The sequence below is a fragment of the Uranotaenia lowii genome, chromosome 1 (assembly GCF_029784155.1).
Source record: "Uranotaenia lowii strain MFRU-FL chromosome 1, ASM2978415v1, whole genome shotgun sequence".
NCBI classification, from domain to species: domain Eukaryota; kingdom Metazoa; phylum Arthropoda; class Insecta; order Diptera; family Culicidae; genus Uranotaenia; species Uranotaenia lowii.
Genome location: NC_073691.1, coordinates 1773205 through 1794657, shown reverse-complemented (window position 1 = coordinate 1794657; position 21453 = coordinate 1773205). Strand labels below are relative to the sequence as shown.

The following is a 21453-nucleotide window of genomic DNA, read 5'->3' as shown; positions in this document are numbered from 1 at the left end:
CAAATGGGTTGTATCTTATGTAATTTTTTCCAAGGAATCCATCGAAGCCTATTTGAGCCACCGCACGGATTGGAAACAGAAGTTATGGCTGTTTTACCCTCAATTTCCCTACATTTTTCAAATTGCTCAGTAAAAGCATGTTCGGACTCGAAAATTTTGAACCAAATGGAACGTATCATGTGAGATTTTTTTCGGGGAATGCAACGAAGCCTATTTGACACACCGCACACATCGGAAACAGGAGTTATGGCTGTTTTACCCTCAATTCCCTTTCATTTTTTCAAAAAGTTCAGAAAAACCATGATCGGACTTGAAAATTTTGAGCTAAACGAGACTTATCTTATGCAATTTTTTTCGAGGAATCCAATGAAGCCTGTTTGAGCCACCGCACGCTTTAATATAGTGAGTTATGGCTGTTTTTACCCTCGATTCTCCTACATTTTTCAATGATTTCAGAAAAATGTAGGGGAATTGAGGGTAAAAACAGCCATAATTCACTATTTCAAAGCGTGCGGTGGCTCAAACAGGCCCCATTGGATTCCTCGGAAAAAAATGCATAAGATAAGTCTCATTTAGCTCAAAATTTTCAAGTCCGATCATGGTTTTTCTGAACTTTTTGAAAAAATGAAAGGGAATTGAGGGTAAAACAGCCATAACTCCTGTTTCCGATGTGTGCGATGTGTCAAATAGGCTTCGTTGCATTCCCCGAAAAAAATCACACATGATACGTTCCATTTGGTTCAAAATTTTCAAGTCCGAACCTGCTTTTTCTGAGCTATTTGAAAATGTAGGGAAATTGAGGGTAAAACAGCCATAACTTCTGTTTCCAATCCGTGCGGTGGCTCAAATTGGCTTCGTTGGATTCCTTGGAAAAAATTACATAAGATACAACCCATTTGGTTCAAAATTTTAAAGTCCGAACATGATTTTTTCTTAAACCATTGAAAACTGTAGGGGAATTGAGGGTAAAAACAGCCAAAACTACATTTTCCAAAGCATGCGATTGCTCAAACAAGCTCCATTGAATTTCTCGGAAAAAATCACGCAAGATACGTCCCAAAAGATTCAAAATTTTCAAGTCCGAACATGCGTTTTCTTAACAATTTGAAAATGTAGGGGAATTGAAGGTAAAACAGCCATAACTTAATTTTCCGAAGCGTGCGGCGGCTCAAACAGCCTTCATTCGATTCCTCGGGAAAAACTCCACAAAATACTTTACTTTTGGTTCATAATTATCTGGTCTCAACATGCTTTTTCTGAGCTATTTCAAAAATGTTGGGCAATTGAGGGTAAAACAGCCATAGCTCCTGTTCCTAATCCGTGCGGTGGCTCAAATAGGCTTCGTTGGATTTCTCGGAAAAAATCACATAGGATTCATTCCATTTGGTTCAAATTTTTCAAGTCCGAACATGCTTTTTTCTTAAATTCTCGCGTGAGCTTTCATTACGTCGAATGAAACAGAAACACCGAACCGAGAAAAACGCTTCTGAAATTTGAAGAGTGTTTTTCAAATCCTATTTTTATTCCTTCGCCGATAACCCTTCAAAAAATACGCAATATTCATGGAAACTAATTGTGTCAGATATTCCACATGATGAATTTATTTTTTTGCAATTTTTAGAGCTTTTTTTTAATCATATAGGAACATACGACATATTCAATCATAAATCGTTCATACGTCTGAACACATTCGTCGTTTGGAGGGGAAATTTGTTTCATTCGTCTCTTTTCTTTCGTCCTTTGATTCGTTCAACTTGCACATACGCCCAAATGTTTCTGATGTAAATACTATGGAAAATTTTCAATTTTCTCGGCGTAGAAGCTGTTTAATAAGTGGTGTAGCGGTAAATTGGTGAGTAAATGCATAATGAAATGTGTGAATCGGGTGCGACATCGATCAAACCAACTCGCTGCTGCTGATCAGCTGGAGGGGAAATTTGTCTCATTCGTCCTTTGATTCGTTCAACTTGCACTTACGCCCAAATGTTTCTGAGGCAATTACCGGTAAATTTTCAATTTTTTTTGGCATAGTGAATGTTAACTTAGCGAGTTATCGAGTGTAGCGGTAAATTTATTAGTGAATGCGTAATAAAAGTGTGAATCGGGTGATTGGGTGACTAACAGCAGCAGGCTGCTGCCGATCAGCCTGCTGCTGTTAGTTGTTAGGTTTGCTGCTACTGCTGCTGTTCGGTTTTTTTCCTTGCTGCATTATTGTACAGCGTTCGAAAGCCTTGAGTATCGATTCAAGAACGCCTGCAAAAAAAGAATCTGAAATAATATTGCCAGATTGATATTATGATTACCTCTTCCTGTATACACTGTTTGCTCATGGAATCCATAGCGAATGTGCTAGGTTTTTCTTCCTATGCACATTCGCCGTTTGGAAGAAGGGACGTAAGCAACATTGAAATGGGCAAGCAAGGTTTTGTTTCATTCGTCATTTTGAAAGTCTTAAATTTTATACATTAAAAGGGTTTAAATTGATTGTGTTATCAATCATATAGGTAGATGGTGTTATAATGAAGCTTTTTTAGTGAATATCTCAGTTTTTCAAATGTTGTTTCATTCGACGTAATGAAAGCTCACGCGAGAATTATTGAAAAATGTAGGGGAATTGAGGGTAAAAACAGCCATAACTTCATTTTCCGAAGCGTGCGGTGGCTCAAACAGCCTTTATTGGATTCCTCGGAAAAAATTACACAAGATACGTCAAAAAAGTTTCAAAATTTTCAAGTCCGAACATGCTTTTTCATAACAATTTGAAAAATTGAGGGGAATTTAGGGTAAAACAGCCATAACTCCATTTTCCAAAGCGTGCGGGGGCTCAAACAGCATTCATTCGATTTCTCGGAAAAAATCACACAAAATACAACCCATTTGGTTCAAAATTTTCAAGTTCGAATAAGCTTTTTTCTGAAATAATTGAAAAATATAGGGGAATTGAGGGTAAAAACAGCCATAACTCCATTTTCTGAAGCGTGCGGAGGCCAGAACAGCCTTCATTCGATTCCTCAGAAATAATTACACACGATAGGTCTGTTTTCATTCAAAATTCTCTGGTTCGAATCAGTGTTTTTCTGGAATGTTTACAAAATATAGGGGAATAAGGGGTTAAAAAGGCACTATATCTCCGTTCGTAAGCTTGTGCGGCGTTTGAAACTCTGTCCAATCGATTCTCCGTAAATTTTCACAAAAGAAAAGTATATTTTCATAGATTTGGGTCATGTAGCACGAAAGATATTGAATTTCTTCGCGGTTTGTACACTTTTTTCCCCATTGTGCAGCGTCTTAGTGAACTTTGGTGGTCGTTCCACTCAATTTTGCGATATTTTTTTCAATATCGTCATTTGTCATGTTTTTTTAAATTTTTTTCTTTTTATATTGTTTAACTTTTAATGACTAAATTTACTCAAATTAGAGAAATTCATGGCAAAAATGAATGAAAATGACAAAAATTATATACAGACATATGTTAGTGTCAAAAACAACAAAATGACCAAAAGGACCGAAATGACAAACATCAGTTAAAAATAAATAAAAATTAATTGATTGATGATGATGATAGAACCGAAGAGGGTTGCGTTCGGCAGCGATGCGAAAAAAATTCTGTTCAGCTTTTTTAAACAGTGGAATGCTTTCCTCGAAACAGTATCGTGCAAAAATATGATTAATATCTCCTACTACTTACGACGATCCCCAAGGTGGGTTCCCAAACAACCTAATCGGTTTGCCATTCCCCCATGCTCAGGAGTGTCAGACTGGGACTGGGAGTGCAATTTGTGTACTTATGTTAATAGTACCTACTTCTCACGAGAGGAAGTAGTAGAATCTCAAAAAATCTTCTCCGTAGCTGTTCTGTTCTGCCGCTAAATTGAGCAAAGCCGGCCCGGCCGGCAATTCTTTGTTGGTCGAGTTCGCAAAGAGCACACTTGGCAATGAATTACCATCAGTCAGTCTACGCTCGGACTACGATCAGACGAGGCGACTCCACTCGCGTACGTCGCGATTCGGGATGACAGACAAGGTCGTCACCGCCGTAATCCGAGTCGAGTGATCTCGCGTGCTTTAGTAAACCATTAATAATAGGACGGTTTAGCTTAGATTTAAAACCAAATGTAAACAAACGGAAAGAATTTCTCAGTGAACTTCTGGGACCGATCCCAGTAAGCCGGTGAATAGTTCCTCTGACACTTCTTCTTCGATAGTGTTTTTTTTTCCTTCTAGCGATAAGGAACGTTCGTGAAGTGTGTCTGTTCAATCACAGCACGCTGCGAGTCGAGTGTCAGATTTTTTTGATAGAACTTAATTGACCTTGGATCTTTAGAGGAACATACCTGCGGGCTTCTCAATGAATTGTATCCGGTTGCTTGGATTGAAATTTTTGGCAGGGCACACTATAATCACCATCGTCGTCAGTTAAAGCTAGTAGTACGCAGTGTGGTGTTGCTCTCGAAACGGGTCCAAGTGCCTGGATTAAGTACAGGCGCCTACTAGTCGGTGTCGTTTGAATCCAGTCAGCCGTGGAAAAGTGGGGCAAAGGATGTGGAAGCTGTCCTAGTTAGTAGGCGGCATTGGATGTTGTGCTTCCTGTCCTGTTGGAGAAACGTAGAAAAAAGGGACAAACTGTTACGGAATTTCACTCGCAATAAAATCTCACACTTGTGCCATATCCATCATCAGAAAAGTGTTTCTTCCACCAAGTGCCAACAACCAACAGTTAGGAAAAGTGAGGACATGAGTAATAATTGCACGGCAAACACAGTCAGAGTCAGTAAGTCGACAACAACACAATAGGAAGATTCTACTCTGAAGTGCCAACGAAACCAAAAAAAAAAAAATGTGTAAAACTTGTGAGGAGCTGCATAAAAACTGCGGTGGGGTACGTTCGAGTTTGCATTTTGCGATAATATGATTGGTGTAAAATTGTTGATTCATACATTTTTTTGTTTACTTCATGCTTTGCCGTTTAAGAACTCTCAGTTGACTAGTGAAGTAGAAATATGAGCGGTGCACCGCTCTAGCTAAAAGGAAAGATTTCCAAAGCGCAGCGTAGAGTTTATATTTAGAAAATTTTGAAAACGTGAATCTCGTGCTATACTACTTTTCACAAATCGTTGGGCAAGGTGCCAAGTTTGTTGTTTTTATAACGTCCAAATTGAAGCCATAATAAACCGGACGCGCTAAACATATGGTTTACGAATTGGTAGTGATGCGTGACATATTCTAATTTTGAACAGTGATTATAAACGGGTTCTTGGAAGCTGTAGTCTTGACTAGCCCATGTGTGTGGTATCATTTTTACTTTTTGATCTGTTAATTTTAAAATATTGTTGAGTCACTCTTTTCTGGTTTATCGTTAGGTGACTTTTTCAGATAAAACATTAAAAGAAATGAATGTTTTGGGGATGAATCATCCAAGAAAAAACCCATTGTTCGAAAGACCTACTGAAATATTGCCGCGAGTAGCCAAAAAAGTAATGATCAAACTCTTAGCGAGCTCATGTTTTCTTCGTTGCACCAATCTTTTTTTACTATTTCTTCATTCTTATCAGGGTAAGTGTCGCCCAAAAGTGTTAGACTGTGAAGAGGTCAAATGCCTCCTCTTAATCAAGCATAATCAACAATAGTAAGAAAAGTTCATAAAAAATCGGCAGGCACATGATTTATTTTCGACGCCTGTATATTGTTTGGGATCACATTCAGAACTCGGAAGAGTTTCCGACCCTTTCTTCAGAAATTATGCTTACTTACTCGAACAAATTTTCTAGTGTGATGTTCACCAAGTGAAGAACTTTCATTTTTCTTTTTGCATTGCAAATATCACAACCGCCAGGCAAACCATACCGCAGAAGAATACGTGAAGTTCCCTGCGAAACGCTTCGCATGGTTTGTTTTTGAAATTTATTTCAAAATAAATGTTGTTTTGATTCTAAGGTTGCTCTCACCCCAAACAGCACCATGACGGAGAGGTTGAGAATCGGAGTTGTAAGACAAGAGGTGATAAATATGACTACTACCCGAAGGTTGAGTGTATGGGGTCTCAAGTTGCACATTATCTACCATTCGCCAGCCAATATAAAAGTCAAATGTGGTTTTGAACATGCTGTTACACGAGGTAGTTCACTAACTTGTCAACTGCAAAAGCATTAAAAATAACTTATATCTATCATATTTTGGAAAATTAAAAAAAATAAATGTTGGAAAACATCCGGAGCATTTTTTAGCCCGAAAGGCAAACAATCGAATTTATACATTGTAAAATCGTTTTTTATAAAAAAAATCTAAACCTTTTTTCCTCGAACTCGGACGGAAATGATGACTAAAAATGAAGCCCCAGAAAATAAATACTGCTGTTATCCTGCATCGAAAACCCCTCACGGTCTTCTCAAAATTTATATTTATCTTTAAAAATGTTATCTTTCTTTGAAAAGTTATTTACCCTAACGCTGTTCAAAGAGTTCGATTGTTGAACGTATCTCTCTAATGGCGAGATATGCAATTCGATTCATCCATTCAGGCAAACCAACTTGTTTGCAGATTTAAATCTACCATGAGCCAACCAGGGAGTTGTCCGAAGCCCTTTTTTAACAAATATTGTCACATCTTGTTTGTACAACATTTTCGTGGAAATTTACATTGCAAAAATCAGCAGTTTATTCTACGATGCCAGTTTACGGTTGATTTGGATAACCCTCATTTCAATAACCAAACCAGACCGCTGCAAGCTTTGTACCTCTAAAAAGTAAAATTTGTTTTAATTATCGAATTTCGAACCATGGGACGGTAAAAAAGGTCGTTCTCATAGAAAGTTCAGTGTTTTTTGCAATACTTTTGTGAGTGGCAGTCGATTTATTCTTGGTATCCAATTGTAGTGTGAAAGTCAAGAAAAGGAGTCGTGCATATGAACAAATAGTACACGTTTCTCTTATAATGCCGTGATTTTGCAACCGATCGAGAAGAAAACACTCTCACATGTACTTTATTAAAAAGCCTATCAACCTCTTAATTTGAATTTCAAGATGAAAGACAAGAAAAAATGGTGACTTTAAACACTGTTGAATGTTTTACCCAATTTTGTCGAAAAAAGGCATCGAATTCAGCATTGTAAACTCATTTTCCCGTATTAATAATTGAAGGAGAAACGAAGTCTGAACGGGGTCACCTTGTAAATAATATATTTGGTTACTGCCTCCAATACTAGAAAATAATTATTAGAAATTTTGGAACCAAATCCACAATATAACTTCAGTAAATTTCAATTCATTGTTTACAGCGAAAATTTCAGTCCATCTGCTTAGTCTCGTCCACGTTTATTCTCAGCCACAGTAGTCACAAATGTTGTGATTAGTAAAGTTTTTCAATTAGGGTTCGGTACGGCGGAAATTGTTCTACCAGATTTTCTTTCGATTTACTCCACGCCAACAAACCTGCTTGCTTTATCAACCAAGCAGGCGTTGTCGACTCACTGTACGTACGGATATAAATTCACAAATGTACAATATACGGGTACAGGCCGAGTTGTTAATCTAATTGAAAAGCGGTTAATGCTATATTTCGCTAACGGGGACCAACCTAGTAGGCCATGGGCGTGTTAGCAATCACATGATGATGCTACTTGTTGGATTCACATTTGGATCAGACGACGCTTTTATCATTGTGAGGGTGGTTTTTCGGGTGTGTTCAATTTACCTGTAAGTTTTTTTTTCCTTGTGCTGCGATTAAAAATATCATGTAGTTTCAATTCTGAACGCAAATAAATTAATTAAAAAAATCCCTGTTCACAGCAAGATGATGATAATGAATATTAATCCCAACCAGTAGTTCGTTTGACTCACAAATGCTACAGTTGAATGTGTAACTATTAGGCCATTAACATGTACAGATGCTAACAAACATTACATAACCATCACTCACTTCTCTCTCTGGAATGCATTTTTCGAATTTAGATTCGAAACTAACGAACACTTTGCCCTCCAATTTTAGACGTACAACCGCTTCCAGGATGGAGAACGGGTGGTCGATTTTGTGCTGGCCTTCAACGGCCAAAACCCATCAACGGAAGCGGAAAAGAAGCGGGCCATATTCGAGCGGAATCTGGTCCAGGAGGGGCTGGAGATCGAACTGGAAAGCTCCCAACGGATACACTTCACCAAGGTGCACGTCCCCAAAGAGGTGGTCTCGCGTTACTGCGAGATCATGAAGATGCAGATGCCGGTGGTGCGGCTCAATGGCCAGGAAAACATCAAAGGATACGATTTCAGCTTCGGTAGCACGCTGGCCCGGATTTTCCGGAGGCCGCTGTTCAGTTTTGTGATAATCAATCGGGACAAGTTCCGAAAAAAGGAATACCGATTGCAGCATGAGTACACCAGAGATAAGGCGTACATGTTCGACGATGGACGGGATGATTTCTTCACCCCGAGCATCCGGATAGCGGTGGCCAAGTTCATAATGGATAGAACCTTTTTCGGGTTGACGGAGGAGGACAAGTTTGACATTGGGCTGGGGAAGTTGATGAGTGACGGGGTTTATTTGGATGCTTATCCGTTGCATGACGGAAATACAGATAAGGACCAGCCGGATGTGGAGTGTGATCGGAAACTACTGCTCGACGAATGGGCTTCCGTGATCCGATGGATCAAACATCAGCCGCTCGATCAAATCAAGGAGTACTTTGGGGTGAAGATTGCCATGTACTTCGCTTGGTTGGGCTTCTATACGCACATGTTGATCTGGGCGACAATCGTGGGGTTGTTGTGCTTCTTCTACGGGCTGCTCACGTTCCGGGACAATCAGATCAGTCAGGAAATTTGCGCCGACAATAGCACCATTATGTGTCCGCAGTGCGATCGGATCTGCGACTACTGGTATCTGAACTCGATCTGCAAAACCTCCCAGATAGCGCACATCTTCGACAACAACTTTACGATAGCGTTCGCAGTGTTTATGTCCATCTGGGGTAAGTTTGGGAATACTATGTTGTTTCAATTCAATCTACATCCCGTTCATATTACCGTGGGTTATTCATTAGTGGAGTACGGTTATGAGGTCTTTTTGATGAGTTTAATGTCAGGACAAACGAAACGAAAACAAATGGTATACTCTATAGAGTAGGTAAGGAGAATCCATAACGTTCTTGTTGATGGTGTGATGAATTCCTGATTGCACGGATTCAAATTTTCTAAACTTTTCACAAGTTTTTTACAGTTCCAAGCTGTACTCTCAATCGGCTAGAATTCCCTAATTTTACGAGCTGTTCTCCCAACTCGCTTTGTGTTACAATTTCAAACTGCCCTCTGAACTCACCCAAATTCATTTTTTTTCAACTTTTTTTTAATTTGTTTTTTTTTTTTTGTTATAATCTGTCTTCTTGTGTTACAATTCAAAACAATCGTCTCAACGTGTTAAATTGCATTTTTCTAACAAAGCAACAAAGCTGTCCTCTTAACTCGGTTTTGTAGTATCTGCACGTATAAAAGTTCTTAATTGATACTACCTTTGCATTAGTATACTTCTTGTACAATCATAGTTATCTGTTAAAATGTACACCCGCGATCGTTATTGATGTTACTTAGTAACACACCTAACGACGTGAAGAAAGTTTGATTGTTATTCGACCTCTGACTAGGATATCAAGCTGACGTGTCGATTACAGCTGCTTAGAGGATACTACATTTTGGCGACGAGGTGAAAAATGGCAATTTATTGGGTAAGTTTCCAAAAATTTAAAAGGTTAGTAACGAACCAGTCGTTTGAATACGATTCTGAATTTCTGGTTTCGTTCTGCAATATGCAGGTCTTTAAAGGAAGTAGAAATGGATCAGGCACTTAAATGTGCATTAGAAGGCTGATTCCATTCTGCCAATAGGCAGGTTGAAAAAAAAAAGAAGTAGAAATGGATCAGGCACTTAAATGTGCATAAGAAGGCTGATTCCATTCTGCCAGATGGCAGGTTTATTAAAAGATGATGTTTGCGAAAGCGCGTAAAAGCTTTTGATAACGTTGGTTTCAATGAAGTTTTGGATGTAGTTTGATCGATATACATATATGGAATGATATTGATGTTTGATTTGTTTACAGATATGATTTGAACCATGGGACTACTACTATAATATGGAATCGAATTCTCGTATAGAAACGTGCAAAGTGTTATAGAATCAGCTTTACAGAAAAGTTCCAACGTTACTTAGCCTTGGAAAGCGAGTTCACGAACTTGATTAGGGCCAAGAAACCTGGATACAAGCGGTGATTCGGGGATTGGTTATCACAAGAAACGTCTCTGCATACATTTTAGACAGCAGTACGAAAAATAAGAAAACACACTTCTTCGAACGAAAGTAAGGAAAGCTCAAGTCGATTGTTGACACTATTCGCGAAAAGATCTGCCGGGACGCAGCAACAGTTCAGAAATAATCGGGGTACAGAGAACAGTTCCGAAACGGAGGACAAATTCTCGATCGTTCCGATCTATTTTGAAAGATAGGTCATTTGTATAGCAAAGAACAATTAGATCAATGACTTCAACGAGTACTTGCTGATGTATTGTTCAACTTCCCACTCGACAACGAAGAAAACTCATTGGGATAAGTTATTAGGGTACAATATACGTGATGAGCTTCAAACTATGTATCATTAAAAAGAGATAGACGCAGAAGTTAGCGACTGTGATTAAACTGTCAAAAGAAAGGAAATGTATATGCTTTTGAACGACAAAACTCTAAACCAATCTTTATCTCTGAAGGTGATAGAGTTTTATTGAGAAAATGTTGAAAGTAAACAAACTGTTACCCAATTTTGATCCTTGTGCATTTGAAGTGTTTGAACAATAAGGTGATGAAGCGTACGTGGCTTCTGAGGACACTTGAAGAATTCCATGGCTTATACCGTTGTAAGGGACTAGCATTCAACATTAATTTAAGAGGATACCTCTAACAGAATTTGAACTCAGAGGATTATTCGACAACATTCCTTTATGCGTGATCACATACATGCTGTTCATTCAACAGCAGATTGTTAGAGGTACTTATTTGTTTGAAATATAAAATTAAAAAAAATTATAAAAAGAAAAAGTAATTGTAGTATCTGCACGTATAAAAGTTCTTAATTGATACTACCTTTGCATTAGTATACTTCTTGTACAATCATAGTTATCTGTTAAAATGTACACCCGCGATCGTTATTGATGTTACTTAGTAACACACCTAACGACGTGAAGAAAGTTTGATTGTTATTCGACCTCTGACTAGGATATCAAGCTGACGTGTCGATTACAGCTGCTTAGAGGATACTACAGGTTTGTGTTACAGTTCTAAGCTCTCCTCTCAACGCACTTGAATTGCGTTTATCTGGCTATCCTCTCAATTTGCTTGTGTAACAATTGTAAGCTGTCCTCTCAATGCGCTTGAATAGTATTTTTCTATCAAAACTGTCCTCTCAACTAGCTTTGTGTTACAATTCTAAGCTGTGCTTAAAACTCGGTTGAGTTATATGTTTCTAGTTAAAGCAATCGGTGTAATTTGAATGGCAATCTAAGGCCGATTCATCCATGATTATCAAGACTGTGTAACAGCCCAATAGTTCCAACAATTCATATGGATCTATTAGAAAAAAAAAGTCCAATCTTCGTTTAAAATAATTTGGTTAGAGTTAGAAGGTTACGCTACCTCCAGTTGATAGTCAATACGCATGTAAAAGACGACAAGACTACTGTGCGTTGATGAGATTCTTAGAAGCAACAGGACTGCCAAATGTGACATTATCGTACTAACAAGACTAAATAACTGATCATACTGAGGGTAGCGTGGGTGTAGTTAGGTATGGTAAAGTTAATTTTTTTATGACTCAATTTAAGACCGACCATATTTCTAGAAATAAAATCATAGATTTTGCTCGTGAGCTTGTCATTTTTACGAGGTTGCAGACAATATCCCACTTATTTACAGTATCCCACGTCTAGGTTCCTCATTAATAAATGTCCTATTTTTGTCTCATTCTTCAAAACAGCCACCCTGTACCTGGAAATGTGGAAACGCTACTCGGCAGGCCTTCAGCACCGATGGGGCGTCACCGAGTACTGCTCCTTAGCGGAACCCCCTCGGCCACAGTACCTGGCCCGGGTCAAGGACAGCAAACAGACCAAGTTCAACATCGTAACGGGGTCGCAGGAACCAGCCCCACCATTCTGGTCCAAAAAGTTCCCCAGCTTCATGTACAGCTACGCCGTGATATCGCTGATGGTAAGTCATTCTTTGAAAATTATGGTTAAACAAAATGTTAACATTTATTTTTGGTTTCTTGTAGATTGGTCTGGCGATCGCGGCCGTGTTCGGGATCGTCATCTATCGCATGTCCCAGATGACCTCACGGAACCTGTACGGCAACTCGGATGCGGTTTCCTCCAAACTGCTACTGATGCCAGCGACCGCAGCCGTCATCAATCTGTTCGTTTCGACGTTGCTGAACTACGCGTACGACTACGTGGCGGTGTACATGACCGATCGCGAATATCGCCGGACGCAGAGCGAGTACAACGAAAGTCTCAACCTCAAGATCTACCTCTTCCAGTTCATCAACTACTATAGTTCGATTTTCTACATCGCCTTCATCAAGGGCAAGTGGCCCGGCTACCCGGCCAAGTTCAATCGGATATTGACCCTGCGACAGGAAGAGTGCAGTCCAGGTGGCTGCCTGATGGAGCTGTGTATCCAGCTAGCGATCATCATGGTCGGCAAGCAGTTGATTTCATTGGTTCTGGAAATCATGGTTCCGTTTTTGTTGAAAAAGTTTAGGGAATTCCGTAGTGTGCTCGGAATGGCACCGGATGACTCGGACGAAAATGCCGGCGAGCGGTTGATCTGCTGCAATCAATGGACCAAGGACTTCAACCTAATCAGTTGGAGCGATCGCAGTCTGTTTGAGGAGTACTTGAAGATGAGTGAGTTCACCACCTCTCGTTCTTCCAAAAAGTAATAACCTCAATGATTATTTTTCGAATCGTTTTAGTTATTCAGTATGGATTTATAACGATTTTCGTGGTGGCATTTCCGTTGGGGCCGCTGTTTGCTCTGCTCAATAACGTGTTCGAGACGCGGTTGGATGCGAAAAAGTTCCTGCTCTTCTATAAACGGGCCGTTCCGCAAAGGGCGCGAAACATCGGCATGTGGTACAACGTGATGCATGCCCTGGGGAAGGTTGCGGTGCTATCGAGTGTAAGTATCAATTAAATACTCAGTTGAGGCCTGCATTGACACTCTGCTATATACATATATAGGCATTTGACACTTAACGCCTTTGTATAGACAACGCGAATAAGCGTTACACTGATATTAAATGGAGTCGAGTTCGAATCAAAGCTAGGATAACAAAATCAGATTCAAATTTTAGATCTAGATTCAAATTTCAGATGCAGATTCAGACGTCAGATTCAGATTTCAGATACAGAATTCAGAATTTGGATTCAGAATTCAGATTCAAATTTTAGATTTCTGATTCAAATTTCAGATTTAGATTTCAAATTTCAGATTCAGTTTCAGATTTTGGATTAAGATTCGAATTTGAGATTTTAGATTCTGATTTCTAATTTCAGATTCAGATTTTAAATCAAAAATTCAAATTCAGATTTCAAATTTCAGATTTAGGTTCAGATTCAGGTTTCAGATTTCAGATTCTGATTGAGGATTAAGATACCAGATTTAGTTTTTAGATTCAGTTTTCAGATTCTGTTTCTGAATTCAGTTTTGATTTCAGATTCAAATTAAGATTCAGGTAACAGATTCCCGATTCAGATTTCTGTTTCAGATTCCAAACTAAGACATTTTCCTATCTTAGGCATTTATCATCGCATTTTCGTCCAACTTCATCCCCCGGTTGATGTACATCTACGTCGTCAATCCGGAACATACGGACAGAGGATTCGTTAACCACACATTGGCCTACTTCAATGTCAGTGATTTCGAGAAAGGCGTGGCCCCAAGGGAGAGTAAGTTCGAAAATGTCACCGAGTGTCGGTATCAGGAATACCGGAATCCGTACTGGCATGATCGACCCTACAAAAGGCCGCTCATCTATTGGCACATATTCGCCATACGGTTGGCGTTTGTAGTCATCTACCAAAATGTCGTTAGCTTTGTGCAGATTGTAGTGGCGTGGGCTATCCCGGATACCCCGGGAGCGCTGCGGGATCAAATCAAACGGGAACAGTATCTGATGAACGAGTTCGTTATTCAGCAGGAGAAGCAGCGGACGCACGAGCGGAAGTTGGCCTGCGGAGTCGTCGGAAGGTTCCAGCGAAACGGTGGCGTCCCCTCGAGACCTTCCAAGGGCAGCCTGGACGATTACAGTTCTGTCGTGCTGATAGATGAAAGGGACGAAGGTGGAGGCGAGTACGAGATGCGTCATAGACCCGGAGTCGGCAGTAATGGTGGCGTCAATATGAGACCGCAATCCGCGCCGGATGACATCGAGCGCTTCCAGGAGGTGGAACTTTCTAGCACTAGGATATAAAGAAATTTAAACTTCTTCATCCCTCGGATGAGCGATTAGATTATAGGTCAGAAAACCGTACTGATATATGCCTTCATCTAGAGTGAAGGGTTAAAAACACATTGGGCCGCATTCTGTGCCGCGCATGAGGTTGCGATAGTCGAGTCACTCGATTCCAGGAGTCGCTTTAGGTGTGGAACCTCACTTCGGATGAACTTTTGGAATGAACATCTATCACTTCACTTATATCGACTATCAGAATTAGGTGACTAGAGTCCCGTGACGGTAACGTGACTCAACTGTTGCCCCTCACGCGCGGCGCAGAATAATGGTCATTATTAATCGTGTACTAGCAGGTACAGCATCCTGCTAAAAAAATCTAAGCCTAACTGTAGCTTACGAAGCTTTAAACTTTCAAGTAAAAACAAACATCATATGATAGAAATTAGACAAGACAAATTGAAACAACGAACAAAGTTTTACAGTTAGAATTGATCTTTGAAGCCTACCGTAGTATTGACTTAAACTTAAACCAAAAAAACGAAAGAACCAATCTAAATAAGAAATCAAAACAAAAAAATATGCCAACTTCGCGCAAACGATTTTTATAGTCTATCTCGAATTGGAGAAAAACCTACCTACGCCCTAGAACTGTTTTAAGAGAAAATCATTCGTTAGGAAAGATATTGCATTGGTTAAAGTTTTATCATCATTATCTTTAAGACAGAATAAATTGAACTTTTACACCTTGGACAGGGGAACAAAGATAAATTGTTTTCTTCGTTATATTTTAACAATAGAATTGTTTATTCTTTATATATATTTTATACACGTATGAAATTTCTATACTGACACATACACACAAACATTCACATACATCTACGAAGAACAAAGGCATGCAGACAGAGACACACACACTTTATTTATATACTGTCCCCTACTGTTTCTGATCAGCACTGAAGAGTCCCCATGTTAGGATAAAATTCGAATAAAAAGAACTTTACAATCTCGAGCTCTTGCTGTTGGGAATTCGTTTGCGAAATAGTAAGGAAAGAAAGAACCCAAATTTGAACTGATTTTTAGGTTAAATGAATAAATAAACAAAAATTGATCACATAAAAAATTTGTATAGTCTGAATTGGTCAGAAAACCTGTCCACCTGACTTACTATCGAAGCAGATGTGGAACAACCTTTGCAGGGAAGGAGTTCATAACAACTCAAAGAAAACATCACCAGAGGAATACGTTTAGACATCATTTGATTTTAAATATCCCATACGAAAAACAGCATTACTGTATTAGCAGGTGATATGGATTCGGGATCAAAAGGTCTTTTCTGCTACAGCGAATGTTCTTCTGCAACCTTGGTTTTACAGTTTGGAGTTCAACCGTAGACAAATTGTTATCCTCTCCAAGCTTATAAGCAATCACTCGAGACAGAAATTCCATCGTTCCAACTGTAGTTGAAGTGAGACACCAGCTGATTCAGATCATATTAATTTTTCAGTTTACAGATTGATTCTGTTTGGTCTAGTACTGAGGGGGGGTTCGGACTTCGAAGCATTTATTCCAACAGCAGAAACAAGGTAAATCACTGACCTTCGCTGATACACAACTGATTCGGCTACCGTGATTTCGATTAATCAAGTAACAAATTAAAAATGACCTAACATTTTTCAGAATGATAAATAGAACTGTGTTCCAGTCGCGGTGGAACTTTTTGATGTCTCATTAACAGTGGATTCGCCGCGATGCGTTATGTGCGTCATATTTTCAGGCGTTTCTATGGCCACACCCGTATATTATAAACCTTTTGCTGTGCTAATTAGAATTGTCTACAGGTGAGTTTTCATTGCTTGTGCAGATATTTTTTGACACTTTATACTTTAATCATGTAGGTCGATTCTTCGGTTTTGAAGCTCTTTGTTTTGGATCATTACGTGATTTACTATTCCTAATATTACATACATAGGTATGTTCAAAAAAGTTGTTACATTCTGAAAACGAACTATCAGCTTGTAAGCGTGAGCCCATTTATTTAGAAAATTAGTATTGAAAGTTGTATGTATTTAATAAAACATAGTTTGAGGTGGTGAAGTATCATTTAACATAGGATTTCCCTATCTTTATAGAGCTACATGTTGATCTAGCGATTGTTAAAGGTTCAGAGATAAATGTTGCTCTAGCGATTTTTAGTGATACCAGTGATTGTCAAGAAGCAAATGGACAAATCGTGAGTTAAAAAAAATACAAACAAATAAAATGACAATACTTGGATTAATGTATGGGTACCTTTATTGTGTTTGAATAAGTATTTGAAAAACAAGTAATCTTGATCTTCTGCTATGTGCAAAAACACTTGACAAATGTGGTATAGAAGTGAGAGAAGTGTCACACTTCCAAGCCACTATCAACGTCAAAAATCATCCCTCGATCAACTTGGCAAAATCCGCCACACTATCGGCGTAGTAGTCCGGTACACACTCTTGATCGCCCTCGGCCAGCATTTGCTCAACGGTGGCACCACCAGATAACACCAACATTCGTTGAAATCCACAACGGGCTCCGAAGGCGATATCCTGCCGCAACATGTCCCCCACGAACAAAACTCTCCTCGGATCCTCAATCCCGTAGATGGAGATCACCTGCTCTGCCAGCTGCGGACCCGGTTTACCCAAAATAATGGCACTGCGGCCTGTTGCGCTTTCCAGAATGTCCAGAAAATCCCCCGGTCCAATAACGTTCATGCCGGGACGGACGTGCAACGCTCGATCGGTGGCCCCGGCCAACAGCAGGCAGTTGGGGTCCCTTTTCAGATAGAACTCCGCTCGCATCAACTTCGGATAGTTCATGTTGAAATCCACGTCAATAATCACCGCTCCAACCGGTGCCTTATCATTAACCGTAGCAATAATCTTCCGGAAGGACTCCTCCATTGGTTCGGTTGGACCATCGATCAAATCAAATCCGGCTTGGAGAAGCACGTTCTTGAAGTTTTCCGTGGCCAAACAGTAGATCAAACCCTGGAAGTGGGACCGCTTGAGATATCGAACGATCGAGAGCGCCGGATGAACGATATCCTCTGGTCGCAGGTCTATGCCTAGGGACCGGAACTGGGTGGCGTAACTAGCGAAGGGTCGCACGCTGTTGTTGGTAATGTAGCGTAGTGTTTTTCCGGCGCAGCGGAGAGCATCAAGCGCGTGCTGCACTCCCCGAATCGATTCGAATACGGTCCACAAGACTCCTGCAATAAGTCAAATTTAATTCTAAAAAGGTGTCTTCAAATCTATCCAAGGATTCTGTGAATCAACCGCAACAATCCGAGGACTGCTTGGATGATCTTAGACCTTACCATCACAATCGAACATAACATAGTCAAATGAATCCAAAAACTGCTTTCGTTCGATGGGCGACAGTTGCAAAATGTGTCGAATTTGCTTGGACGACATGCTTTTTTTCGAAATTGTTATCAAGACTCAGAAACAACTTCCCACAACAAGAACTTGTAAAGATCTAATCCACTTTATCGATACGTTTTGTTTCTTCATTAAGGTTCAATTAAGCCAGTCGTCCAACGTGGACTGGTAGTTAGTGTTGATCCGATGCTCCTTGCGTATCGAGTTACTCCGATCGGATGCAACACGTGAGCTATCGATCAATCGGCGACGGTTTCTCACCATGGTCTACTACTACTACTGGGGGGATTGAATTTCTTTTCCGTTCTGGCGTGACAATTCAAAACGATTTAAGAAATTAAATCCATGTTCATGTTTCGATATTCATAAAAATCATTTACTTGAAGTTGATGTTTTTGATGTATTTTTGATTTTGAATGGTGGTGAGCAGTTGTCAAATTACGAGCCGCCTTCGACCGTGCTTTTGTGATGCTTATGATGTCTGCTTATAGAAAATCTTCTCAAGTGGAGTCCTCTTGGCAACCTCAGAAGATCTTGACATACTTCTACATAGTTTCATCTTTCGAGATCAGGTACATCATCTATGTCGGTTTGTTATTGGATCCACCCGAACTGACACTGGGTGGCAGTTTCTCATATTTAGGAACTGCACAGATACTCTCCGCCCTCCACGTATTGAGCTTGCTCGATCTAGAGTTTTCCATCGCTTGGTCATAGAATATTCTCATCTTTGGCTAAGTTGATCAACTGGTCTACCAAGTTTCAATGGGAATGCAGAGCCGTCATCCTTACAATTGAGTAACTAGTCCGTCTTTGTCGTTGTCAATTGCATAACGTTGACAAAATCTCGGCTTGACAATTCACCAAACCAGTCGGCTATTCTCACTTCGAATATAGCATCAAGGCTGTTTGAAAACTGTACAACTTGAAATCTTTATCAAACTAAACGAAAAATACGGGCCACCATTCTTGCGTTTTTGGTATAAAGCATTTGCCAACTCGTATCTCTTACTTCCAGTCCTTGGATTCGTTGTTAATTCTCAACACATTCAATTTTCGTTCATTTTGTCGGTTGACCCTTGGCCTTAAACTGTTAATATGCATTCTCACCTCAATTTTATTTCCCTGGAAAAGCGGTGACAAATAACTGCCACCAAGCGACAGGACTTCGATCGAGTGCATTATATCCAGTAATCCCAGCAAACATTTATGAAGGTATAACACAGTAACAACCGAATTATTCAAACAAATATACCAGATGAAAAGATTGTATTAAACTTACCAAAATAGCATATAGCTACAAAATTGGAGGCAATATATCTACAATGACATGATCCCAACGATTCGATTTTCCCACAAAGAGCAAAATAAACGAAAAAAAATTTCCCCGACCGAGATTTGAACTCCAGTCCTCCGAGTTGGCTGTCCGATATCTTACCACGATACCAACTCATCAACTGATATGATTCACGCTGTAGCTCTATGGGTGAGATTCTTTTTTTACGAACCGGTCAAAAGAGGAGACCGGAAAGAGTGTCAATTGAAGGACCGCCTATTTATCGTAAATCAGTTCATTCAAATAGTAATTGTTAAATTAACATATTCTCAACTTTTTGGAGACATATTTACGAATTGACAAAACTGCTATCCGATTCAACTTTTTTGGGCAAAGCTTGTCGTAAATGAATGATGGAAAATCACTCAATACCAACGTGTGTACGATGGTTATTGAAAATGTCTTAGTATTCGATTTGGATTTCATTTCTATTACGATTTCATGTTAGCTGGGATCCCTCCGTCGAATTTGCCTTCGATACATACCATGCTAATCGAATATCTCTTATTCCCATTTGGGATTAATGGTATACCTTTTTTTGTTCATTTAGGGCTAGCGTAATACCTCTTTTCTATTTAGAGCTTCTATCTATCTTCCTATTCCTAAGACAGGTTGGGCACCAGTCCAGCCCGGGCCTCGATCCTCCCCCTTAATAAATGTGGTACGCTACACAAATGACATCAATGATTGTTTAATTCTATTGCATCCGTTCTATTGCCAACGCAAGATCACTTCCCGCCTTCGAGATATGTACCTCGCATATGGTTGTCGATTTAGGCTTTACAGACTGAATAAAGGACGCGGACAACTTAACACCCAGTACCGAGATGGGAATCGAACCCATGCCATCAGAGGACCAGCGATTACCGTCTTACCACACTGACCACTTGACCACCGAGACGAACTTTTGACTGCTTTTAGCTGAAGAACGATAGTTTTATTTTTTCTTACGAAACTTATTACTGGTTACACAACACTGCACTGCACTGGTTACTATTGCCGTTTTCGTTTTTCTCCACTAGCTCGGAGCAAAACTTTTTCTGAATAAACAAACAGAATCGTTACCCGGGACGATGCAAATATATGGTTGCTATACTCACCCTTATGTTTACCCCCAACACTGACAAATTTTACGGGGTGCAACCGCCTGCTTGAGGTTCAAATCTCGGGCAAAACTAGTGGACTTCTGAATTAATAAACGAACACAAAAACAGCAGTTAGGGCAAAACTCGTGGGTAGCTAGGGTGCCACTGCCAATAAACGAAAACACTATATGTTTCACACCACAGGATTTGCAGCTTACTATGTTCCAACACCTTTTAACTTTGCTAACTACTTTAATCTCGACTTACTAGTATTTTACACTTCTTACCTAATAGATCAAACAATGTCATGACAAAATGACAAAACATTTCGATTTCTGTGTTGATTGAAATCTTAAATTTAATTTAAAAAATCTATAATCTTTTTTTTTTATGTTACTGGAAGTTTAAGATTATTCATTGACCTAACAATGTTAAGTTACGTATGTATGTACATATGTATGTTTGACCCACCAGTGGCTGATAGGTCTTTCGACCCAGGTTGGTACGGGAAGTCTCGATCGCACATACGAATATTGATCATGCTTAACTCATCAACAATAATTGCAGCACTACCAAGGGGTCCGTTACTAATGGTTTGGGCCAGGTTTGACTCATCTTACTCCCTTCAAACTGTTCGAAACAAATGAAGATTCCTGAAAAGGTACCTAAGTAACCTACTCAAGATTCCTAATTTGCCGAAATACTCTGACTGGCTTGAACCCACAATCATTGTATATCAGTTTCCGCTCGTTTGATACCCTAGGGTCCTGTCCCTCTTATCCTGTCCTGCCCCTCTTATCTCATTAATAGAGTTAAGCTATTTATACCATATTAATATGACGCTTGAAATTTTCATATGTGGTAAAAGTAATTTAAAAAAAAAACTTAGCTTTGGGTGCGCTGAAGGTATTAAGTGCAAACTGCATCCCAGCAAAGCAACCCGGTTAGCAAGCACAATAACACCATCACGACAATGGCACAAAATGGATTGTAAATTAACGATCCGACCTAAGAATGTTTTCAGGATTCCCTAAACTGATTCATATTTCTGAGTATAAATTTCATGATCAACGCCACAAGATTTTCCCAAACACTTCTCGAATAGTTAGATAATGATTATCATATATTTCAATCG

The 21453-nt window shown here is 39.6% G+C and overlaps 3 protein-coding genes across 3 annotated transcripts in view; 1 reads left to right on the top strand and 2 right to left on the bottom strand.

Moving 5' to 3' along the window:
• The first annotated feature begins 3947 nt into the window (after positions 1-3947).
• Positions 3948-15493, top strand: LOC129738416 (anoctamin-1). The gene is made up of 6 exons (XM_055729610.1): positions 3948-4879; positions 7984-8959; positions 12004-12236; positions 12301-12934; positions 13003-13208; positions 13828-15493. Exons 1-6 carry the CDS (start codon positions 4838-4840, stop codon positions 14500-14502), a joined length of 2766 nt encoding a protein of 921 aa, XP_055585585.1. The 5' UTR covers positions 3948-4837; the 3' UTR covers positions 14503-15493.
• LOC129738418 (tRNA dimethylallyltransferase) overlaps positions 4350-21453 on the bottom strand; it is a 185211-nt gene continuing 168107 nt past the window's right edge. Inside the window, exon 8 of the mRNA XM_055729623.1 lies at positions 4350-4592. The gene's annotated coding sequence lies outside the window, so the exon portion shown is untranslated. The remainder of the gene's footprint in view (positions 4593-21453) is intronic.
• On the bottom strand, positions 16754-18039 carry LOC129738419 (uncharacterized). The gene is made up of 2 exons (XM_055729624.1): positions 17834-18039; positions 16754-17725 (listed from the first exon to the last, which is right to left on the bottom strand). The coding sequence occupies exons 1-2, from the start codon at positions 17928-17930 to the stop codon at positions 16905-16907; spliced, it is 918 nt and encodes a 305-aa protein (XP_055585599.1). The 5' UTR covers positions 17931-18039; the 3' UTR covers positions 16754-16904.